This window comes from Urocitellus parryii, chromosome 15 (assembly GCF_045843805.1).
Source record: "Urocitellus parryii isolate mUroPar1 chromosome 15, mUroPar1.hap1, whole genome shotgun sequence".
Lineage (NCBI taxonomy): Eukaryota > Metazoa > Chordata > Mammalia > Rodentia > Sciuridae > Urocitellus > Urocitellus parryii.
The window spans coordinates 24,095,295-24,113,789 of record NC_135545.1 but is presented as its reverse complement, the minus strand read 5'-3'; the positions used below and the strand labels follow the sequence as shown (position 1 = coordinate 24,113,789).

At 40.7% G+C, this 18,495-nt stretch overlaps 1 protein-coding gene across 3 annotated transcripts in view; it reads left to right on the top strand.

Annotated features, from left to right (window-relative positions):
- The first annotated feature begins 18,331 nt into the window (after positions 1–18,331).
- The window catches only part of Shcbp1 (SHC binding and spindle associated 1), a 35,384-nt gene continuing 35,220 nt past the window's right edge, over positions 18,332–18,495 (top strand). For all 3 annotated transcript variants that reach the window (XM_026406899.2, XM_026406900.2, XM_026406898.2), the window contains exon 1: positions 18,332–18,434. In XM_026406899.2, the coding sequence (XP_026262684.2) occupies positions 18,332–18,434 (103 nt within the window). The remainder of the gene's footprint in view (positions 18,435–18,495) is intronic.

Below are 18,495 nucleotides of genomic sequence, written 5' to 3'. Positions count from 1 at the left end.
ATAGCTATAATAAAACCATGGAGCCGGGCATGTTACACATACTTGTAATCCCAGTGACTCAAGGCTGAGGCAGAAGAATCACAAATTCCAGTCCAGCCTGAGTGACCTTAGCAAAATAAAAAAATAAAAAGAGCTCAGTGGCAGAGTGCTTATGGATTCAATCTCCAGCACTGCAGAAACTAACTAACTAAATAAATAAATAAATAAAAACATAGAAGATAAGTGTTGACAAGGATTTGGAAAAATTGGAAATCTTGTGCACCGCTGCTGGATATGCAAAATGATGCAGTTGCTGTGGAAAACAGTTTGGGCAGTTCCTCCAAAAGCTAAACATAGAATTTTTAGCATATGGCCCAGCAATTCCACTGTTAGGTAAGTACTCAAGGGAATTTAAAAAGAGACCTGTATGTTGCTGTACAAGCAGATATTTGTGCATAAATGTATATTCAGCATTATTTTCAATAGCTAAAAGGTGGAAATAACCCCAGTATCCATCCTAGATGAATGAATAAACAAAATGTGGCATATTCATAGAATGGAATACTATTCAGTCATAAAAATGGATGAAATTCTGATAAATGTGTCAACATGAATTGTAACATTATGTTGTAAAACAAGGCAGGTATAAAAGGACAAATATTGTTTGATTCTCAATGAGGACTTATGTGAGGTGCCTAGGGTAGCAATTTCATGGAGAGTAAGTAGACTAGAGGTTACCAGTGGTTGTGGGGGAAGGGGAAAATAGGTAATTATTGTTAAATTGTTATAGAATTTCTGCTTGTGGTGATAGAAATAGAAGTGGTAATGATTATATATAAAAATGAATGCAATCAATATAATCAGAAATGTAAAAATGGCTAAAATGGAAATTTTTGCTTTATTTAATTTGCTATAATTTAAAAATTAATGTAATATATCACAAATAATTGAATTATACACTCTAAATGGATAAATTTCATGGTATATGATATATATATATATATATATATATATATTTTTTTTTTAACTATAGGAGGGATTGAATCCAGGAATGCTTTATCACTGAACTACATCTCGTTATTTTTTTTTTAAATTTTTAAATAGGGTTTTTAAGTTGCTGAGGCTGGTCTGGAACTTGTGATCCTTCTTGCATTCAATTCTTGAATGGATTGAGTGAGCAGGATGGGGAGGACACAGTAGCAGAGGGTATAGATGCATGTCTCTTCTCTCGTCCCTGTGTTGGGAGCAACAGTGGTGACCTCAGCTGAGATTATTCCCAGTGGAGGCAAATACCCAATCTCCCTGCTTGCTCTCTGAATTCCATTTAGACTCTCTTTGGACTGATTTCTGTCAGCCCCCCTGCTACTGCCAACTTCAGATTCTAGAAGTTTGCCTAAAAACTGACAATATGTCTCCCTCATGCTTAGTTTTTAAGAACCTTTAGATGACATTAATTTTCAACACAGGATGGTTGAGAAATGAATCTTTATTTCATTTAATAAATATTATGTGAATAAGAGACTGTAGAGGGTAGAAAGGGGTCCAGAATGGGATTTAGCTTTAACTCTTTCCCTAGCTCTGTGTGGCCCAGGGCAAAAGGCACTAAAAAGAAAAAAATATGAAAGCAAACATTCTGGTGCTGATTGACCAGGCTGAGCACCCTGTGTCTCTTGGATATGGGAAGCATTGATCCATACTCCACTTGATTCTTCTTTGCCCTTGGTAGGTCTCCAACTTCCTATTGACCTCAGGGTCTAACTTGATGATTTCTGTATTGAAGATCTTGTTTTTGCCAGCCAAGCATCCAGTCCTTTTCTAATAATCGGACTTTGCTTTTCCTTTGGGGAATCAGTTTGCTCCCACTCTCAGCAAGCATGTATTACAAGATGGCAAGTGAATCCGTGATTTGTTGGGTCAGTAAGAGTCAGTTTGGGATGTTTATGGAAACTATTGAGAAAGGAGCTTTTGTTTCTTTGAAATGGTTTCATGGGAGTGCTTTCTGGGACCATCCATGGAAAGGATACAAAAACAGACACTGGGGGAAAAGTGAGCCAAGAGATGTAGAAAAAGAGAGAAGGAGATAGAGAAGGCACTGGTGACATCATTTGAGTCCCAGGATGCAGCTGTGCCTGAATGTTTTGGTTATGTGAGATGATTGACACTGCTTGTTTGATTAAACCATTTTGAGTTGGATTTTTGCTACTTGAAAAAAAAGAAAATTCTACCAATGAGAATTCTGTCAATAGAGCCCTTCTAGTTCCATTGTTTTAGGAATTTACATATCCTTCACACTAAAAAATATAAAACTTATATATTTTATTTTCACTTTTGGAAACAGAATCTTGCTATGTTGCCCAGGCTGGCCTCAAACCCTTGGGCTCAAGTGATCTTCTTGCCTCAGCTTCCAGAGCATCAGGGACTTCATACATGTGCCACTGCCCCTGGTTTTAGATACAACATTTAAAGTCAGTTGCGGTGGTTGAGAGTAGCTACCTCTTAATGCCTTTTTCTGAGAAATGGGAGATGGGCTTTTAAAAAGCAGTTATTGATATATCATTTACATATCATAAGTTAAGCCATTTTAAATGTGGAAGTCAATGATTTTTCATAAATTTGTAGAGTTGTAGAATTCGCATTTAGAATATTTCCATCATCCCCCAAATATTTCCTGTGTCCATTTGTAATCAATCCCTTTTCCTACCTCCAGCCTGAAGAAGCAACTAATCTGCTATTTTTTTTTAATAAATTTACCTTTTCTGGGCATTTCATATAAACATAATCATACTACATGTGACTTTTTGTGTTTAGTTTCCTTCACTTATCAATGTTTCTGAGGCTCATGCATGTTGCAGCTTGGATAAGCAATTCATCCCTTTTTATTGCTGAGTATTCCATTTTAGGGGTAGACCTTATTTTATTTTTCCATTCATTGGTGAACATGTGGTTTGCTTCCATTTTTGGTTACTATGAATAAAGCTTCTCTAAACATTTGGATATGGGTCTTTGTGTGACCAAAAGTTTTCATTTATCTTGGGTAGATACTTAGAAGTAGAAATGTTGAGATGTATGGTAAGTTATATGTTCAGTCTTTTAAGAAACTGCCAAAGTGTTTTCTACACTGACTGTACCAACAATACATGAGGATTCTCTTTCCCATATCCTCACCAGCACTTGTTATTATCTGCATTTTTTCTTTAGTTGTAAGATATTCTAGTGGGAGTAAAGTGGTATATATTGTGTTGTGTTTTTTAAAAAAATTTTTTTTTGGTAGTTGGGAATGGACAGAGAATACCTTTACTTTATTTATTTATTTCTATGTGGTGTTGAGGATCCAACCAGTGCCCCACGTATGCTAGGCAAGTGCTCTGCCACTGAGCCCCAGCCCCAGCTCCAGCCTTCATATTGTGGTTTTAATGTGCATTTCCCTAATGATCAATGAATTTGGACATTTTGTCATGTGTTTATTAGCCATCATGTGTTTTCTTAGGCAAAAGATATATTCAAATCTTTCACCCATTTACAAAATTGAGTTGTCTTCTCATTGAGTTGTGTTCTTTATGTAGTCTTTGATCAGATATATATTTGTAAGTATTCTATCTAGAAGCTAATGGTTTTTATCTATTTCTTCATGCCCAAGGTGGGACTTGGCATAATGGGTAAAGTTCATGGGATTATGTTATACTTCCAAGCTGTGCTCTTCTCTCTCAGAACTACCTTCTTACCTTAGTTTCTTTGCTTTAAGCCACAGAAACTTACTCTGCTAAATTGAGAAGAAAAATTTTTTTTGGAAAGTCTGGAGTTCAAGTCAAGTCTAAGTCATATATTCATCCTCCTGGCTGGGAAAATATGGGAAAGGGAAAGACCTAGTCACTTTGACTTTCTCAGTGTGTGTGTGTGTGGGGGGGGAGTAGAATCCTTCTACTCTTTTGCCAAGATTCACTCTTTTACCAAGATTCCACATGGTGAAAGAGAGATTATTCCCCAAAAGGAAATTTGGATGCTGTTAAATGGTGCAAATAGGTGTTGGGCAGCTAAAACATTGTCTACAAAGTCCCCAAGGAAGATTGGAACTTTCTAAAAAGAATTCCAGTTTGACACATCTGTGTGTGTGTGTGTGTGTGTGTGTGTGAGAGAGAGAGAGAGAGAGAGAGAGAGAGAGAGAGAGAGAGAGAGAGAGAGAGGTGATTAAAACCCAGTGCTTTGTATATGCTATGCAGGCAGGTGCCCTACCACTGAGTTACATCACTGGCTATTTTTTAAAAAACCTTATTTTGAGACAGGGTCTTGCTAAGTTGCCCAGACCTTGAAGTTGCTTTTCTCCTTCCTCAGCTGGGATTATAAGCATGTGCCACTGGCCCAGTTTGTCCACGACCTTTAAAGAATGCTGACTCTAGGATTAAAGTGAGGCACCAGTCTCTGGAAGAAATTTTTCTGGTGTTGGAGATTTTGAGAAGAATAAATATTTGTGGAACTTGAAGAAAGCTAAAAATACAGCAATGAGCAGAGATTAGAGGGGAAAAAATTCCCACTCATTATAAGGATGGAATTTTGATAGAACTTTCCAACTATGTAATGGGCTTCCTTGGAAACACTGAACTCCCCACCCCTGGAGGTGTTGCAAGCTGAGCCTGGATGACTTTTCACAGTGGGTATTGCAGTAAGAACAGGAGTGGGTTCTCCTGGGGTTTATTTTTTGTGTCTTCTTGGCTGGACCATGGGATGTCCAGATATTTGGTTCAACATTATTTCTGAGTGTATTTGTAGGGGTGTTTCTGGGTGAGATGAACATTTGAATCAGTAGACAGAGTAAAGCAAATGACCATTCCCAGTGTAGCTGAACATTATCCAATCCATAAAAAGCCTGAATAATTCAGAACAAAAAGACTGAATAAGGGAAAATTTGCTCTCTTTTCCTGACTGCCTTTGAGCTGCGACATCAGTCTTTTCTGGCTTTGAGATTTAGACTCACCCTGGGATTTACACTATTGGTTCTGCTGCTTCTCAGGCCTTTTGACTTGGGCCAGAACTGTATCCATAAACTCTCCTGGGTCTCCAACTTGCTGACTGCAGATCTTGGGATATCTTAGCCTCCATAATCAATAAGCCAATTTCTTACACTAAACTACTTCTTTCTATCTATCTATCTATTATCTATCTATCTATCTATCTATCTATCTATCTATCTATCTATCTCCAATTGGTTCTGTTTTTCTGGGGAGTCTTGACTTATATAGCTTCACAGGCTAAAAGGGAAGATGGCCTCTGTGACCTCTCCTGATTCTGCAGTTTAACCTCTGAGGTGCCTTTTCCCTATAATTTGGCTTTCGTCAGAGGGGATGCTGTTGACCTGCTCTGGCACAGTCACAGCTCTTTCTGTTTCCTTTCCTTTTTTTTATGTATTTCTGAGTCTATTATTTTAAGGCATAGGCTTGAAATCCCAGGGGAGACTGTTTAGTGACATAAAGTGGTGTTGCTTGGCTCCCAGTTGGGCAAACAGGTCAAGATAAAAGGCTTTTGTGTTCTGTTCTTTCAGGGACATGGAAAACGAATTTGTGGGTAAAGAAGCAATTTGTGGGTGAAGAAGCATTTGGGAGAGGGAATGAAGCCTGAGCAAAAGCACAAGTTCCTCCCATACCCCCTGGCTGCTGCGGACTTTTTCTCAGCCCCCTTCTTCCTCTCTGGCCTAGCTTAACTATGTCTAAATGATTCCCTGCCCCTGCCACCTTGTTTTGGCCCTATCTTGAGAGGACAGAGTGGGATGGGAGGCATGTACCAATCTTATAAGAGGAGGAAGGAGGGGGAGATGCAGGTAGCTTGGTTTTGGATTGCATGCTTTAGTGGACCCTGTCCCTGTAATGCCACAGGCTAAGGCTGTTAGCCTATTGGTGACCCTCTGAATGCCCTCCAGTCCTTGCTTTGTCACCAACTGGCTATGCGGTCTTGGACAAGTCCCGTTCTTTCTCTGAGTGATCTCTGCTATGTAAAATGAGGGTTTTGCATGGTTTTAAGGCAGCCACCTGGCTGCTGACATGTGGTTTAGAAGTCAGCCAGAAATGATTTTGAGTCCCAACCCTGGCTCCAGCTTAGTCATACCGAATCTCAGCTTCTTAATCTGCAAAGGGGGACATGCATAATAACATGGTTTCACAATGAGTTACCTAAAGGTCTTTAAAAAATATTGAAGCCTAGGTCTCATTGTCAGACGTTCTTATTTATCTGGTATGACGTATAGCCAGATGTTGGGAGTTTTTAAGTTCTCCAGGTACAGCCTAGGATGGTAGAGCACTTGCCTGGCATAAGCAAGGTCCTGGGTTTGAGTCCCAGAAGAATGAGCAAGTGAGCGCACATACATAGTCTAACTTAAAGTTCTAGAAGTGATTTTAATGTGCAGCAAAGATTGGGAACCACTGTAATGGAGGTAGACTGTGAGCATTATGTGCAAACACTTCTGCAGAGCAGTCAGCATGGCATATCAGCTGAGGCAAAGGTAGTACTAGAAATAAAGAGGTAACATATCATGTTCGACACCAAGACTTCCTGAAGAGAGTAATTGTGTTTACAGGAAGAAGGTGGAACTATCCTTTTGGGAGAGCAACAGGAGGGTTAGCAGAGAGGGACAGATCTCTTTGTCTTTACTCTCAAATATGTCTTACAGAGAGCAGTAGCTCTAGTTCCCTATGAATCTCCAGCTCTGTTTGCAGGTGTCCTTGGTGTCCCCTGCAACCCCCTGCCCCTGGAGAATAGCTAGAACCCCGTAAATAGCTGCCTTTGGCAGCCCAAACCATTTTTCCGATTTCTGAGTTCTTATGTTCTTTCTGTGTCTATGCCTGTGTCATCACTGACTGTTTATGCTCCGCATGACATTTGTCTGAATGCAAAATGAATCTTCTTGCCAATTTTTATCCATCACGACCAGGCAGTTTGAGTTAAATAGATTCCACTTAAGATTTGACAGTGGTATCACAGAGCCCATCAGCTTCTTAGGTCTCACGGAGGGTTCCTCTCCCTTCTTTCTTTTGTATAATCCTCACCTCAGCAAAAATAAATTTCTCCCTTAGGCCCATACAGAAAGCTCTGGGGAAATAGGCACTCTCATATATTCTTGGCTGGAGTGGGAGCTTGTAAAATATCCTTGGGAACCATTTTGTAATATTCACGTATTTTTATTTTTTAGGTACTGGGGTTTGATCCCAGGGGCACTTTATCACTGAGTTATATTTCCAGTCCATTTTAATTTTTATTTTGAAACAGGGTCTGCTAAGTTGCTTAGGACCTCCCTAAGTTGATGAGGTTGGCCTCAAACTTGCAATCCTCCTTCCTCAGCCTCCCAAGATGCTAGGATTACAGATGTTCACCACCATGTGTAATATTTATTTAAATTTGAACTGTACTTACCTGTTGGCCCAGCCATTCTACTTCTAAGTATATATATATATATATATATATAAATACACACATGTGACATGAAAATTGCACAAGATTATTCCAAGGAGTAGAAACAACCTAAAATGTTCAGTAGTACAGAAATATCTAAATAAATTATGGCACTTCTTCATGATAACATCATCTGGCCACAGAAAGAATGAACTAATTGGGAGACTGAGGCAGGAGGATCACAAGTTTGAGACCAGCCTCAGCAACTTATCGAGGCCCTAAGTAACTTAGAGAGATCCTCTATCAAAATAAAAAATAAAAAAGGGACTGGGGCTGTAGCTCAGTGGTAGAACACTTGCTTGTGTGAGGCTTTGGATTCCATCCTCAGCACCATATAAAAATAAATAAATAAAATAAAGATATTTTGTCCATCTACAACTAAAAATTTTTTTAAAAAATAAAGGTGGTGTAGTTCAATGGTTAAGTGCCCCTGGGTTTAATCCTAACTACCAAAAAAAAAAAAAATGCAATTTGGCACATGCATTTTGACTTTGGGACTTGAGGTGGATATACATTATTATTACCCTTTCTAAAGCCATAAAATGACTAGCGACTACCTGTTTGAGGATGCAGAAGAAGCATAAGAAAAGCAAAATAGTTTATAGCATAAAAGTCAGAACAAGCTATAGTGGGGATGAGAAGATTACAATTTAATGGGGCTCAATATTTGATTACATCATATCCCTCAGTTGCCATAGAAACAAAACCACACTTTTGAAAAAGACTCTCATGGGGCCAGGCAGGCATACATCTTAAAAAAAAAAAAGACTAAATTAAAATGATAGCACAGAATGGCAATGAAAGCTCTTGAAATTGCAATATCTGGATGGATACATGAGGGAAGCACACAGATAACAGGTGGAGTGAAATGCAGACACCTCATTTGGGCTGATTGAAACAAACTCCAAATTGCAAAAGAAAAAAAAAGATATTTGCATCTTTGGGGCTCTCCCTTTATGACCAGATCCTAAATGCTGGTTTCCTGTGGAACCGTGGGCATCTTGTGGACTGAAGGAGAGGGCACAATAGAGCAGGCTCTGGATAACATGGTGGGGGAGAGAGAAAGAGAGAGAGAGGCAAAGAGACAGAACTAGATACAGGGACAGAGGCAGAAACAGGCAGGAACAGAGAGCAAGAGATGGGGAAAGAAAGAGAGCAAGCAGAGAGGTGGGAAAACAGAGAGAGTGTGAGAGACAGGCACACAGACAGAGATAGATCTTGCTGCCAATAACTGAAAGTCTGCTGGTGAGGGAGGCTCCCTTTCAGGAGGGCGCCCTGGAAAATTGTACTGTGAACCTTTAAAAACATTTGTACTGGAATTCTAATTCCAGGAATCTCTTCTGGGATTTTCATTAAGAGCCATTTATGTTTGAAAAATTCTGAAGGAAATGATTAATAATACCAGTGAAATTTAGGGACAGAAACTCAGGGAATCCCTGTGCTAAGCACTTTACAATCATGCTCTGATTTAATCCTCCTGACAAGTTAGGAGGGAAGTACAGATACTGTCTCCATATTGCTGATGGGAAACCAAGATCCCAAGGAAAATAAGCAATATGTGTGGGTTTAATAATGAAGTGGTAGACCCAGGATTTGAATCCAGGTCCCTCCGTGTAACCCACTGACATTAAATAAATCAAAATGTGGTTGTAAGACAGATATTTTATAGACATTAAAATTGTGTCTTAAAAATTTCAGTATCATGGAGAAAATGCTTATAATCAATGAGAAAACCAGGTCAGAAAACTTGCATAATTTATAATTTCAACCATGTTGTGCTATCTTTATATATTTGAAAAAAAAAACAAGAAGAAAGTTGTATATTTTAAAGTCTTCTGTCTGCTTTTCTATAGTTTTGTGTTTTAAAAAACACGTTTGTCAACTCTGCAGAGCTGAGGCTGCAGGTGGGGTGATATCAGGGTATTTTACTACAGTGGGATTTTCCTAAGATCAGACAAAACCCACTGAAAGCCAAGGAGATGTCCAGGAGCAGAGACACCTTCTGACCTTGGTGAGTAGGAGGCCAGGATGCTCACCAGGACTGTTTCAGCTGGAATGGGGATCGCTGGGCCAGGGGACAGCAGGGCCTCCTAAGTTCCTTTCCCGATTTTTCTTTTTTCTCCTTTCTGTCCTCCCTGCTCCTGCTCTTCCTCCTTTTCTTACATCTCCCAACCCTCACTTTATTTTCCTCTACTTAATCTCTATTGGGGACTAAGGTCCACCAATATCTGTGAGTTGATTGAGTAAGCATTGGTCTCCTCCTCCTCCTCCTCTTCTTCTTCTTCTTTAATTTTGCAGCATTTATTTTCCTTCCTTCTCATACAGTGCAACCTTAATTTGTCTGTCTCCAACTCTGCTTTAGCTTTGGTATAAATAACATGATTCTACCTAATTTCTAAACTATGCAAATGGAGGTTTCTATTTCCTAAATTACTAGTCTAGTGACTATTTTACAAATTCTTTTTAAAAATGCCTTTATTTTATTTGTGTATTTTTATGTGTGCTGAGGATCAAACCCAGTACCTTGAGCATTCTAGGCAAGCGCTCTGCCACTGAGCTACAGCCCCAGCCCCATATTTTACAAACTCTTAATCAAGATGCCAGCTTTACACCAGCCTCATGTGATTTGAACTTGGCTGGCTGAAATCTACTAGGACTCTGAATCTTGAGCACATAATCTTGGATGGAAAGTTGGAGAAGTGGATCATTCTGAAGGAGGCTTCTCAAAAAGACTGCTCCCTTTTAACTCATATCTTCCCTGGGACCTGTCTTTCCTAAAGGCTTGATCTTTTGCTTTTTTCCATTCTGTAAGCTATCCCATAAGCGCATGAGGGTTATTTTGTTGTTGGGTTTTGTTGTTACAGAGGTTGACTCAGTGGTTGTTTGTAGAGGGCATCAGTGACTTGATTTATACATACAAAGAAGCCTAGGTCCTCTTATTTCCTCCTCCTTTCACTGGGTTATGCCAGATCCTGTAGCCTGGATTTATGGGCCTTGTTTCCAGATTTAGGAAGATGTTGCAGATTTGGCCCTCATGCTGCCCAATCAGTGAATGATCCTGTTCTGTGATGCCTCCTCTTGTCTTTTTACCGGAACAATCTGAGCCAAGACTAGATTAAAGATAAACTGGCAAGGCAGCCGCTCATGTGGAGGGATGCTACATTATCACCTCGGCAATATGGTGCCAGTGAGCTATAGCTTGTGAGAAACAAATGAGTCCCTCATCACTGGGGATGAGTGAGTACAGTACCCACCATTTTTTTTTTTTTTGGTATGTTTGAGACACAAATGTCAAAGTCAGATAAACTTTTGATTCCTAATACATGTAATAGCGGCATTCACTTTGAATTTATTGTCTTTTTTTGGGGGGGGGGTACTGGGGAATGAATCCAGAGGTGCTATACCAATGAGCCACATTCCCAGCCTTTTATTTTTATATTTTGAAATAGGGTCTAAGTTGCTTAGGACCTTTCCAAGTTGCTGAGGCTGGCTTCGAACTTGTGATCCTACTGCCTCAGCCTCCCAAGCCTCTGTTATTATAGGACTGCTCTATTGCTGTCTTTTAAACCTTTAATGTGATTTATGTGGTTTTCTGATTTTGAAAACTATGAAAGAAAACAAAACGACTACAGGAAAGTGGGAAATGTTTTGTTAATTTCTTTCAGAGCATTGACAATGAAGTGACTTGATAGTAGTTAAAAAAGAGTGAGGTAGAATTTTAGGTACTTAGATGAACAATTTCCAACATCCATTGCTAAAATAACAAGCTATCGAGCAGTTTGTCAAAGTTGTGTACTTAAAAATATTAAAAGAACAGATACATATAAACAAGTATTGCCCATTTCCTATATGCTATATACATAGTATATGTGAATAAGTGTTAAAAAATCCTAATAAATTACTTCTGGGGGTGGGGAGAAGAAATGAGTTTAGGAGAAGTGGTCAAGGGAACTTTGTTAGTTATTTTATAACAAGGGTACATTTATATGTTTCTAATGTAATTAAAAACAAAACTTGAAGATGGGCAAAAGCAGAACTGCTCTTTTGAAAGAGAAACAGGAGGGACTTTGTATACCCCATTTCCCTCTCCTACTTCTGGAACTTCTCTGGACATCTTGAGCTAAGTTTGAAAAACACTCATTTAGTTCAAAATCTTAATTTTTCAATAAGAGAAATTGAGGCCTAGAAAATCTTGTCTGAGACTCAGAGTGTTTTTTTCCCCCTTTCTTTCTTGGCTTCTTCTTCTTCTTCTTTTTTTGTTTCTGGACAGGGTCTTGCTAAGTTGACTAGGCTGGCCTCAAACTTGTTGTGATCTTCCTGTCTCAGTCTCCTGATTAGCTGGGATTACAGGGATGCGTCACCATGCCTAGTTCCTATTACTTTCTTTCTTTTTTTTTTTTTTGTTTTGAAATAATTTTTTTCTCAAAACACCTTTACCCCATTAATTTTTTTTTTATGTGGTGCTAAGGATCAATGTGCCAGGGCTTCACATGTGATAGGCAAGTGCTCTACCAGTGAGCCCCAGACTCTATTATTTACTTTTAATCAGACAAAACCCATGGGAAGTCAGAAATGTCCAGGACTTCCCTCCTTTTTCCTGCACTACTGCTACCCAGGAGATCCTTCCCAGGAGATGGTGATTCTGACTACCTTGGTAACAGCCTGTTTGGATTAAATGTGAGCATGTTATCTATCCAGTGAAGGTTTATAACCTAATGGTTAACAGAAGAGACTGAACTACAGAGAGACGGGTTGTGCTAATGTATCCATGAACTCAGAGTCTCTAACTGAAGAAATTTATGAAAGGAAACTGCTTATCCCACTTCCAGCTTGGAGAAAGTCTGGTTCCTGCTGTGGTCACCAACACCCAGCACCAGGCTCTCAGCAGAGTGACAGCAAATGAAAATAGGGATCAAATGGCAGCGGTTAGGCAAGGGAGTCAAGATGCTGCCATCTTCCCTGGCAAGGTCACACTGACCAGTGGTTCCTTTCATCCACTCAAGGAATATTTATGAGGCTCTAACCAGGTGCACCTCCAACTGAAGAGATATTGGTGAATAGAACCTAGTTCTAGCCAGGCATGGTGGCATGGTGGCACATGCTTGTAATCCTAGCACTCAGGAGGTTGAGACGGGAGGATGGCAAGTTCCAGGCCAGCCTCAGCAACTTAGCAAGGCCCTGTATCAGAATAAAAAATAAAAAGAGCCGAGAATGTGGCTCAGTAATATAGTGACCTTGGGTTAAATTCCCAGTACCCAAACAGACAACAAATAAACAAACAAAATAGTCCTCACCCCTGGGGGGATAGAGAACAAAGAAATTCATAATTACAAATTCTGAACGTGTTCTGAGGGAAACTAACTGAATATTAGGATAGAGAACGACACGGTGATGGGGTGAGGTCTTGATCACACTGGGTGATCAAGAAAGGCCTATATGAGAGGAAATGGCATTCAACTATACCTGGAGGTATTTATTTGATCCTGAGAAAAAGCTGCTGATAAATGAAACACTTCTAACTTGGAGCATGTGGAAAGTTCAAGGGAGAGAGCCCTTCTGTTGATTGAAAGGAAACTGCTGTGGAGGCATAGCTCAGGAACTATTTTTTTTTTTTTTTTGAGATAGGGTCTTTGTAAGTTGCTCAGGGCCTTGCTAAATTGCTGAGGCTGGCTTTGAACTTAGGATCCTTCTTCTTAAGCCTCCTGAGCCGTTGGGATTATAGGTGTGCACTACTGTGCCTAGTGAGGAACTTGTCTTTGACTGTATGAATTCATGTCCTGATTTATTTACTGATGAGACAAACATTTAGGGAGCTCTGTGTGCTAGCTGCTGTATGAAGTGCTGGGACACAGGGGTAAGAACTGGGACATAGGGGTAAGAACGCAGGAGCTCACTGTTAAAAGGGGAGGCAGGAATACCGGAGAAGTCTGAATGGTGCTAAGTGCTACAAAGGAAAAATACATGAGGTTATGGAGTAAGAATAGCAACTCCCTGTTTCAGGCTGGGGAGGCAGAGATGGCTATGGCTATCTGTTCTGAAGAGATAAAGACTGCTCAAGAAGATTTGATGGAAAGGGCATGCCAAGCAGGGGGAACAGCCTGGGTGCAAAGATCCTGAGGGATGAGAGTTTAGCACTGAGAGGAACAGAGAAAAGCTGGTGTGGCTTGAATGAAGTAATCAGGAGAAAAGGAGGGATCTGGGATGATGGAAGTCAGCTGGGGCCTAACGATGGTTTGTAAGATTGCATTTTTTTTAAAGAGAGAGAGAATTTTTAAAATATCGATTTTTCAGGTTTTTTTGGTGGACACAACATCTTTATTTTTATGTGGTGCTGAGGATTGAATCCTTAAACAAGTGGATAAGGGTTAAGTATGGGGGTGACTGATAAAATGTTTGGATTTAGATCCTCTGAACTTGAAAAAGGTAGTAGGCAATTGAATATGTAAGGCTACTGCTGGAAATTAAAGGAGTCCATACCTTGTGGAGTCGTAACAAGATTGGATAAATTCGCCCAGTGAAAGAACAGAAACAGAGGAGGAATGGGCCCAGCTAAAATCCCTGAACTTTAATATTTATAGGTCTGGTAGACTCTGAGCTGTTGTTTCTTTTTATTTTAATTAATTAACCATTTTCCTTTGCATTGTTGGGGAGTGTGAGCTCCAAGAAGCAAGGGCTAAATTTGTCCCCTTCTCATCCCAGGGCCTCACAAAGGACCTAGAGGCTCAAGAGGAAACTGGCTGCAAGATCTCTTCAGTACTTGGTAAAGTGCTAAAGATTTATTTCCTTTTGCAAGTTGAAACTGCCCTCTAGTGGAGGGTACAAGCCAGCATTCAGGCCTGGCTCTCATTCTTTGTTTCTGTTTTTGTCAAAGCAAGTCCCAGACTCTCAGATCAGAGTGACAGAGGTCTCTCTCCCTTTTCTCCTTGAAGCCCGTGGACGCTTGTGGGCTACCTTCCTTTTCTATGCAAGATGCTTGGGCCCATCCTGGCCTTATGTGGAACTCTGCACAACTGTAGATAGAGAGACAAGATTCCCCAGGTTGGCTCCTCCTAGGGTAGTGTGTGTGGGGTGCTTCCTCCCCTTCTCTGCTGTCTAGAATAGGCACTGTCCTGGTCCACCTGTTCTCAGATACTCATTCACATGGACATTCAGTGACATCTGCTAGTGGGACTCCTTCACTATCCTATAGGGTATTCTATTTTGGGGGGAAGCTGGTGGGCTGGTTTGGGAACAGAGAGCCTCAAACACAGGCAACTTTTACTAGCTTTGATTTAGGTAATGATGCCAAGGATTAATCTGTGATTGTGGGGGGCCATTGGGCAGCAGCAGCTGACATGGTCCAGGGCTCTAGATGCTTGAATGGCACCTGGAGCCATTTGGCTAATGACATTATAATATTACATTGTATATAAAAGAAACAGTATTGATTTAGTTTGGCCCTTTAGTAAGTTGATCTCAGTAGTGGTGCTAGCAATACCAAGAGGAACATGACATGGTCCTTGCCTTTAAAGAACTCATAGTCTCTGATACAATGTAAGAAGCAGACTAGGTCTCAGAAGATGTAAACTGGTGATCTACCATCATTGGTTTTATTAGGCTGGCATGATATTTACCTCTTTAAAATCTAGTTATCAACGTTTTAATATGGGGGATTTCTCATAAAAATTGGTATTCCTGGCCTCTCTTGAAAGGCCAGTGTGGCAACATTGGGTCCACCTTCCACTTCTTGATGAACTAACACCAGTGTCTCCAGCCCTGCTCCTGTCTGTGGCCTGCCTGGTTTCTCTGGGCATGAAAATTTCAGACCTCTGTTCTAGGAGCAGCAAGAGGGGAACAAATAATTCTGTCTATAGGGGTAGGGTTGTGCAGCCTTCTCAGAAGGGCTGAGGCCCAAATGTTTTCTCAGTAGCAGAGTGGAAGGTAGTGGTGGCCCATACATGCTGTGGCAGGGAGGGTGAGATGGAATGAGAGGCCTGTGGGCTGGGGGATGCACGGCACTTAAGTTTGGCTTTTCACCCTAGTGAATGGGAATCCCAGGCAAGAATCCCAGGTCAGATTTTCAGCAGAAATGTACAAACTGAAACAGAATCAGGAGACAAGTCAGCTCTGAAGGCCTCTGTGTCAAATATGAATGAAATTACTTGGGGGGATCTTGCCATAACACAGATTCTCATCCAGTAGGTCTGGGGTTAGGGACAGAGGGAGGCATGTCACATTTCTAACACAATTCTGGCCCCTGGAATATGAGTAGTGAGGGCTCATAACATACTTGCAATCTGGTGGGCTATTTTGCCAATGAGATCTGGGAAATAAGGTTTTTCTGGCCTCCTGACTTCACATATTTAAATTAAAAAAAATTAGTTGCTAAGTTTAATATCCAGTGTTTTTACATTAAAATCTGAATCTGTCTGCATTCATCATTCTCCATAATATTGCTGAATTTTATAAAATTTTTAGTATTTTTCATAATTGAAATTTGCTTGTTAGTTGATTTTTTTTTCTTTATTGTGTATCTCCACAAGGCAAAGACCTCATCTGTCTTACTTGAATCTAAAGTAATGTCAGGCTCATAGATTATTCAGCACATATTTATTATTTGTCCAATGAATAATCAAATTTGCTTTCCTGCATGGTCACAGTCATTTACCCAGCCTGTATCTATCTTCAATATATGCCCTTGGGAATTGCCCAGGCTTAGGGCATCTGAGGGGAGGAAGGAATAGTCAGAGAACAAGAAGAAGACCTGGAGAGTGAGGGCCCAGAGGCCAAGGGAGAACAGAATCCAGTGGTGGGTGATCATCAGTGTAGTCCACGCTGCTGTGGGGGTGAGGGGAGAGTGATGTGGAGTGGGGAGGGGAGTCCTCAGAGGGAACCACTGGCTTTCTAGAAAGCAGTGGAGTGCACTACTGAGCCATTTGGGGCTACAGAGAAAGAATGAATGAAAGTTGCAGTTTGGCTTTTGGAAGTCTGTCTTTTTTTTTTTTTTTTTTTTTGTGCACAGCGTGTGGATATAGGCTAAGGATCCAGTGGTGAGAAAGAGTGAAGACATGCAAAAGACATGGGGTAGAGGGTGATGCCCCACCTTAGAGCAGGTAGAAGATGTAGAGGGGTTGGGAATGTGAAAGGAGAAAACCCATTTCTTAGGATAAGGGAAGAACAAGGATCCCAAACTCTCAAGAAATGTATACTCCTGCTGTCCCAGTGGAGGCTGAGGCAGGAGGATGGCGAATTCAAAGCCAACTCCAGCAACTTAGCAAGATATTGAGCAACTCAGTGAGAACTTGTCTATACACAAAATAATAAAAAAAGGATGGGGATATGGCTCAGTGGTTAAGAGCCCCTAGATTCAATCCTCTGTACAAAAAAAAAAAAAAAAAAAAAAAAATTTCCTCCTAGAAGGTCTCAAATGAGGGGAATACTCTAGAAACCTTTGATACAATCTGAGCAAGTAATGAATAAATATTGACAGAAGCTTGGAAATGAGAAAGGCTATGTATAGCAAATGTATCTAACTTAATAAATAATGAAGACCTAATGCTGTTGCTATTGAGTTTGCAACAGCTTTAGGTATTTGCCTCCAATCCTGTGGCTTCTTGTTTCTTCCAAGAGTTTTTCAGAAGCATATTTTGGGTGCTGACTTCATGGTTGATGAAATATTTGTAATTAAATGATAAGAACTATTTTGTCTCCAGTGCTGATAGAAGTGGGTGAGGAGAAATGCTGTTACTAAAGAGGAGAATTATGAGAAAGCTGGCTTAGTATTCAAGTCCTGTTGCTAGTCTTGACTTTATTATTTTCTGTGTTTTTACCTTGTGGTGCTCAGTAAATATTTTTTTTTTCAGTGAATGAATAAACATAAGGTTAGACTGCACACAGAGGAGTCAAAGAAATCTTGTTTATTTGGAACAGCTAGTTGAAATTAAGTGCAGGTTTCCATGGTTGCCTCCCCTGGTTCTGTTTTGTTTCAGCTGTAAGGGTTTCCTTCAAAGGAGTAAGTAGAAATGTTTCCCTGTGACAAGGTTGCTAGGCTAACCATCCTGACCAGGTTCTTGCTCTTTGTGGATTCATTCTACCCGGTGTCTGGGAATCTGTGCTGTCTCAGGCTGACCTGAGCAATGATGGCCTGGCAGACGCCTTAAGGGGTGGTTTCTGCAGTCTGGCTGTTTTCAAATTTTGGTTCTGCTGAGTTAGATCGGAGAAGTTACTTAACTTTTGGCGAATCCATTTCCTTATTTGTAAGATGGGTATAATAATATTTCCTGTCTCATAGGATGGTTTTTGAAGATTAAATAAAAATGCCCATAAAGCATGGAGCAGTGTGTCTTGCATACAGTCCTCAGGAAATGTTAGTTATTATTATTGGAAGTTACAGTTTCCCTTAATTAGTAAAAGTTAAATTTACTTACTAAATGTGATTTAATATTCTTTGAAAATACCCTGTGTGTGTGTGTGTGTGTGTGTGTGTGTGTGTGTGTTTTGCTGATTTTTGGTAGTGAAAATTTTGGGGCCACCTAGGTCAACATCCTATTAACAGTTCATCCTACAATCATTTTCTGAGAGGTGAAGTGATTTGACCAAGGTAATACCACTAGTAATGAGTCAAACAAGTCTAAATATTATGTTTTTGATTCTAGATATATACTATTTTCCTCTGGATCCTACCCATTTCCGGGTATGCCTTGATAGTTTTTCAGAAATCATGCCAAACTATGTCCAAGTATGTCCCAGTAAGCCAAAGACGGAATTTGGAAGAGAACAGCGGTCCCCCTGGCCGGTAGAGGGCGCCTAGGCTTTGCAGCGGGGTTGTCGGAGGCCGCAGGGGGCGGGGCTCCCGGGGAAAAGCCTCGGCCGATTTATCCAATCAGAAGCGTCTTTGTCATCGCGTTCCAGTCTGGGCGGTCGCCCGCGGAAATTTGAAATGGCTGACGGGTTGCCGTCGGGTGGAGGTCTGGGGCTTGGGGCGATGGCACCAGAGCGCACTAACTGGGCAGCCGAGGAGGAGCCGGAGCCCCTGGAGAAAGGTGAGCACCCCCAATCCGGGCGGACAGTCTCCGTGGCGGCCTGGGGCGTCGGGACACTGGC